Source organism: Lepus europaeus, chromosome Y (assembly GCF_033115175.1).
Source record: "Lepus europaeus isolate LE1 chromosome Y, mLepTim1.pri, whole genome shotgun sequence".
Classification (NCBI taxonomy): domain Eukaryota; kingdom Metazoa; phylum Chordata; class Mammalia; order Lagomorpha; family Leporidae; genus Lepus; species Lepus europaeus.
In genome coordinates this window covers 7,356,207-7,362,237 of record NC_084851.1, presented here as the reverse complement: position 1 = coordinate 7,362,237, position 6,031 = coordinate 7,356,207, and the positions used below count along the sequence as shown (strand labels likewise).

The following is a 6,031-nucleotide window of genomic DNA, read 5'->3' as shown; positions in this document are numbered from 1 at the left end:
AACCAGTAACTAAGTTCTCTCATCAGACAGGGAAAGGAAGCTAACAGTGGCCTCAAGGAATTGATATCCCTGCTAGGTTGAAAAGGGTTCTAGGGGTGGGTGTTGGGAGCAGCAAGTTAAGCCAGCACTTGCATTGCCAGCATCCCATATCAGAGCACCCACTGGAGTGCTGGATGCTCTGCTTCCAATTCAGCTTCCTATTGGTGTGCCTGGGAAGGCAAGCTGATGCTTGGGCCCCAGCCATCCACATGGAAGACCAGGATGGAGTCAGCTTGAACCAGCCCTGGCCGTTGTAACCATTTGGGGAGTGAATCAGTGGATACAAGATCTCTTTTATGCCCTGCCTTTCAAATGAATACACTTTAGAAGGTAAAAACTAAAACTAAAAAACTAAAACCAAAAACTAAAGCAGTTTCTGGGGGATCAACTTCCAAACAAGATGCACACATGTAATTCATCTGGTCCAAGTGGTTACTACTTGTGGAGGTGCAAAGCTAGAATAAATGATCTCCGGACATGCCTGTGTAAGCATATTGTTTTTTGATTTGATCAATCAGCTTCTGTAAATCAGAAATATTTTGTAACCAAGTGATATCTGTATTTTACAACACATGACATATAAGTTCAAAGTCCTTGCTATAATTGAGAGTTCTGATTGTGTCAATAATCAGTAATCCTTGTGGGTATTTGATGTTGTGTTGGTGATACATAGAGATACCTGTGGGAGCCTTAGGAGGAGAGACAGTAGCCTGTGAGGATGTGTGGACAGTGGATGTGTAGTTGGAATGATGAGGTGGTGGCTGGCACCACGGCTCAATAGGCTAATCCTCTGCCTGCAGTGCCAGCACACCGGGTTCTAGTCCCAGTTGGGGCACCGGATTCTGTCCCGGCTGCTCCTCTTCCAGTCCAGCTCTCTGCTGTGGCCTGGGAGGGCAATGGAGGATGGCCCAAGTGCTTGGGCCCTGCACCCACATGGGAGACCAGGAGAAGCACTTGGCTCCTGGCTTTGGATCAGCACAGGGTACCAGCCACAGCACGCTGGCCACAGCAGCCATTGAGGGGTGAACCAATGGAAAAAGGAAGACCTTTTGTTGTGTCTCTCTCTCTCACTGTCCACTCTGCCTGTCAAAAAAAAAAAAAAGAGGCCTGCTGCTGCTGCTTGGGGCCACTGCAGCTGCCGCCTCCCAGACACGCGGCCTCCAGTTCGGGCCTGTGCCCGCCGGGAGGCTGGAGGGCCCGCTGCTCACCGCCACCTCCGCCGCAGCCATGGCTGCTGCCTCCTACCCGGCCCTGCGCGCCCCTCTGCTGCAGTCGCTGGCAGTGGCCACGGGCCCGGTGCGGGGCTACAGCCAGGAGTCCAAAACTACCTACCTGGAAGACCTTCCACCACTCCCTGAGTATGAATTGGCCCCATCCAAGATAGGAGAGGAAGTGGATGATGTTTTTCTCATTCGAGCTCAAGGATTGCCCTGGTTGTGCACTGTGGAAGATGTGCTTAACTTTTTCTCAGACTGCAGAATCTGCAATGGCGAGAATGGAATACACTTCCTCTTAAATAGAGATGGGAAATGAAGGGGTGATGCCTTAATTGAAATGGAGTCAGAGCAAGATGTGCAGAAGGCCTTAGAGAAGGACTGCATGTACATGGGGCAGCAGTACATGGAAGTATATGAGATAAACAATGAAGATGTGGATGCCTTAATGAAGAGCCTACAGGTCAAATCTTCACCTGTGGTAAATGATGGTGTGTTTCATTTGCGAGGACTTCCTTATAGTTGCAATGAGAAAGACATTGTAGACTTCTTTGCAGGTCTGAATATAGTGGACATTACTTTTGTGATGGACTACAGAGGGAGAAGAAAAACAGGAGAGGCCTATGTGCAGTTTGAAGAACCCGAGATGGCCAACCAAGCCCTGTTGAAACACAGGGAAGAAATTGGTAACTGGTATATAGAGATATTTCCAAGCAGAAGGAATGAAGTTCGAACACACATTGGCTCTCATAAGGGAAAGAAAATGGCATCTTCTCCTACTGCTAAATATATAACTGAGCCCGAAGTGGTTTCTGAAGAACATGAAGTAAATGAGGATATTCACCCCATAACAGCATTTGAAAGTGAGAAGGAAATAGAGTTGCCTAAGGAAATGTCAGAAAAGCTTCTAGAGGCTGTGGAGCTGGGAACTACCCCGTCACTGCATTTTGTCCACATCAGAGGACTGCCTTTCCAAGCCAATGCCCAAGACTTTTTTGCTCCACTGAAGCCTGTGAGGATCACCATGGAATGTAGCTCCAGCGGGAAGGCCACCAGGGAGGCCGACGTGCACTTTGAGACCCACGAGGACGCCGTTGCCGCCATGCTCAAGGACCGGTCCCATGTCCATCATAGGTATATTGAACTGTTCCTAAATTCATGTCCAAAAGGAAAATAAGACTTCCAGGGACTCCATCTCATAAGGATGAAGCAAGAAGCATTTCATTTGCACATCTTTCTTGGACATGGGCTATAACGTTCCAGTTTATTAGCAGCAGCTGCTAGAGAAAAGATTTTGGGGTTTTTGGATTAATTACTTCTAAGAAAAAATTCATAATGGACTATTTAGAAAAAGAAAGAAAAAATTCAGTTTGGGATTATGAAACAAACCACACATTAAAATTGTTCAAACTATTCAGGATTTGATTTTAAAAACTGGTCTTTATATGATTTAAAAACGGTTTTCACAGAGGATATTACCCATTATGAAAACTGCATATTTTTATTTAGCACAGTTCTTTAAAATCTTCCTCCCATTTAAAATAATCTGTATGAGGTTTTGTTTCTTTGCCTATGAATTGAGAACTCTGATATAGTACTTCTCATGGAGTAAAATAATGATTTATTTTAACCAAATGCTCACCAAAGCAAGGAAGGTTTCAGACCTTTGAAGCAGTGTGGTCTGGCAGAATACTTTTAATTTTAGCTGTATTTGATGACTTAGATAGGAGTAGGAATTAAAAAGACAGCAAGTAAAGCATAAAAATCACGGGTTAGTGTAAATCATACATTTTGACAGTTTTATGTCTTTAGAAATGTTTTGCCTTGTGCTAGAGGCATTTAACATTGGTGCCTGTCTACCTAAGGGGAGATTCTAGTCTCAACTTAAAAGTTGTCTGAACCACCCCCACCCCCCCAGTTTTTTGGTTTTGGGTGACCCTTGAGTGTGTGTGTTAGTCTCAGAACTGTGGAGTAACGTGTCAGCAGTCCAGATTGGTAAGGACATTAATGGCCTCACTTGAATTTAAACCAGCTCTAGATAGGAAAAAAAATCTTAAGTTCTCATTTGCTTTTTCAATGGGGTAGCACATCCCATGTTTTAGAACAAGTAGGGGTGCCTTGCTTAAATAAAAATAGCATTTAATGTATCATTGTGTGTGAGGGGGTTTTTGGTTAAAGTTGTACTTCTGTCACGTTGTGGCAGTACCTTTCTGCTTTAATATTAAACAGCTTGTTGTTTAAATATTGGACAAACTGGCTGGCTTCAAAATGTAGTCATTAATAAACTGACTTTATGTGAACCTGCATAGGAGAATCCAAGTCCTGTATACATTCTTTGCCTTGTACCTGTCTCAAGGTGATGACCGCCACCAGGAGATGTGTTTCTTGTTCTTAAAATTAAATGTGCCCAGATTGCTGAAAGGTGATCTCTGGAAAGCAGAAGACAGACTGTCTTCTCTGACATAATGGGTAACCACCTTTAGCTACCAGCTGAGATACAGAATCACTGTACTGTAAGTAGCCAATAAATGAAGATTACCCATGAGTATTTATTATTGGAGTGTGCGAGTCAACTGAATATATTTTCTTTCTATCAGCCCTGCTACATTAATACAAGAAAAAGTGATTCCTTTAAAAAAAAAATGATGAGGTGGAGAAGAGTCTTAAAAAAATTACAGGGAGAAAAGGGCAACAACATTTGGTTTATTTTTAAATCAGCACTATGTTCAGTTATAAGGAATTTGGAGAATATTGGTAAATTCTTTTGACATTTGTTTTCACCCCTATTTGAAATTGACTCCCCTCCCCAACAATTAGCTTGCTTTTCTTTTGAAGAAAATAACTACTTTTTAAACTAGCTCCTTGAGCCTTTCTGTCCAATCAAGCCTTTTCACTTTCCCTAGTTTTTAAATATTTCCTGAAACCCAGAGTCTTCCATGAGGGGTCGTAAGGAGAATGCACTATGAAAACTGTGCATATAGGTCACAGGTTTGTTTTGCTGGTTTTGCAGTGAAAAGGTTTATCTTCTAATTGTTTAGTTTTGAGGGCAGAGAAAGGGATGGATTAAGAGAGAGTACTCCTTTTCACCGGTTCACTCCCCATATGTCCACAAAGGCCTCTACTGGGCAGCCAAAGCTAGGGTCCAGGAGCTCAATCTAGGCCTCCCACATGGGTGGCAGTAGCCCAATCACTTGAGCTATCACCACTGGCTCCCAGGGTCTGCATGAGCAGGAGGTTGGAGTCAAACTCATGCAGTCTTATGTGGGAAGTGGTGGTGTCTTAACCACTATGCTAATGCCACCCTCTTAGCCTATCTTTAAATTTGTTTTCCCATACACTTTAAAAAGTACCTTCAGATTCTCTGACATAGCCCATTTTACTGTAACACTTCCAATCCCAGGACCTTCCTGTGACTTACATGCTTGGTAAAATTTTTGCCTTGTTGGAGAACTAAATCATTACTCTTCTTCTAGGGCAGCTCTAAAAAAATTTGACAGATGTCATACTTGTCTTTTTTTCTCCCTCCAGGCTAACCATGCCTACTTTCTTCAACCATTTTTGTATATTAGTTTCCAGTTTCTTTAACAATCCATTGCTCTTTTATGGGTCTGCTGGTTGTCCCCACCAGTCTTTAAATGGAATTTTCATGCTCTTGGCACAGCTGTTCTATGCAGAACCAGTTGGCATTAACACATTGCTGTATCTGTCACTAATATCACTTAGGACTACAGTTGTTTTCTCAACACCATTTCACTGTTTCTCCAAGGCTAGCATTATCTGGTGGGCCACAGCTTGCTTCTTCCACATGGTTATAGTTGCGTTTTTAAAATAATTTATTATGTGGAATTCATAGGATTGGATTTTATACTAATGAAGTCCTTGCTCATGGGCATGTAATAAAAATTTCCTGAGTGTAACTGAATAACTAAGAACCGTCAAATGTTTATACTTCCTTGTCATGATATGTGTAGCAGTGTGACCTAGAGTTGTTGGAATTATAGGTCAAAAGTTTAAAATTGATCTTACCAGAGCCTGCCATTTGGAAAAACAAGTTCACTTCAGGAGAGTTTTGTGTTGAACCGGCATGCTGTTTTTGCTTTTTAAGAAACTTTTTAAGGAAATCACATTTTGCACGTTGTCTCAGAGCACAATTGTAGCTATTTAGTATTTGTTTAGTATTGATTCTCACCTTACTCTTGCTGATAAATAGCCTGGTGATTTTTAGTAAAGTAACAGCTGATCAACAGGATTTTCTAAATCATTTAGTTTGTAAAGGTACTGAGGTTTTTACCTTAACCATTTCTTGCCAAGTTTAGGATGGTCATTATAGCCATTCTCTCAGATACAAAGGGAAAGTGAATTTCTTCTCTGTCCTTTCTGAGCATTGAGGGTGGACAGTGAACAGGACCAGGAAGCTGATGGTGGCCTTTACTGCAGGGAGTAAGAAAACAATAGCAGCCCAAAATGCCATTTACCTGAGATTTTATTTTTAGATGTTTATTTACTTGAAAGGCAAAGTGTGAGAGAGAAATGGGAAGACTGAGCTTGCTGGTTCACTCCGTGTGGACAGCAGTGTCTGGGCTAGGAAGAAGACAGGAGTCAGGACACAATATGTTCCTCCTAGGTGACAGGGACTCATGCAGTTAAGCCATTCCCTGGTGCCTCAAAGGGAGTACATTCACAGGAAACTGGATGGGAAGCTGTGCCTAGGCAGGAACTGAGGCCTCTCATGTGGGATGTGATATCCTAAGTGGTGTCTTGACCACTGCTCCCAAAGC

At 42.6% G+C, this 6,031-nt stretch overlaps 1 protein-coding gene across 1 annotated transcript; it reads left to right on the top strand.

The window, feature by feature from the left end:
- Positions 1-516: 516 nt before the first annotated feature.
- On the top strand, positions 517-2,704 carry LOC133754059 (G-rich sequence factor 1-like). The gene is given in 2 exon segments (XM_062184666.1): positions 517-524; positions 1,143-2,704. Coding segments are annotated over 2 exon segments (1,296 nt in total). The 3' UTR covers positions 2,431-2,704.
- The last annotated feature ends 3,327 nt before the right edge of the window (positions 2,705-6,031 follow it).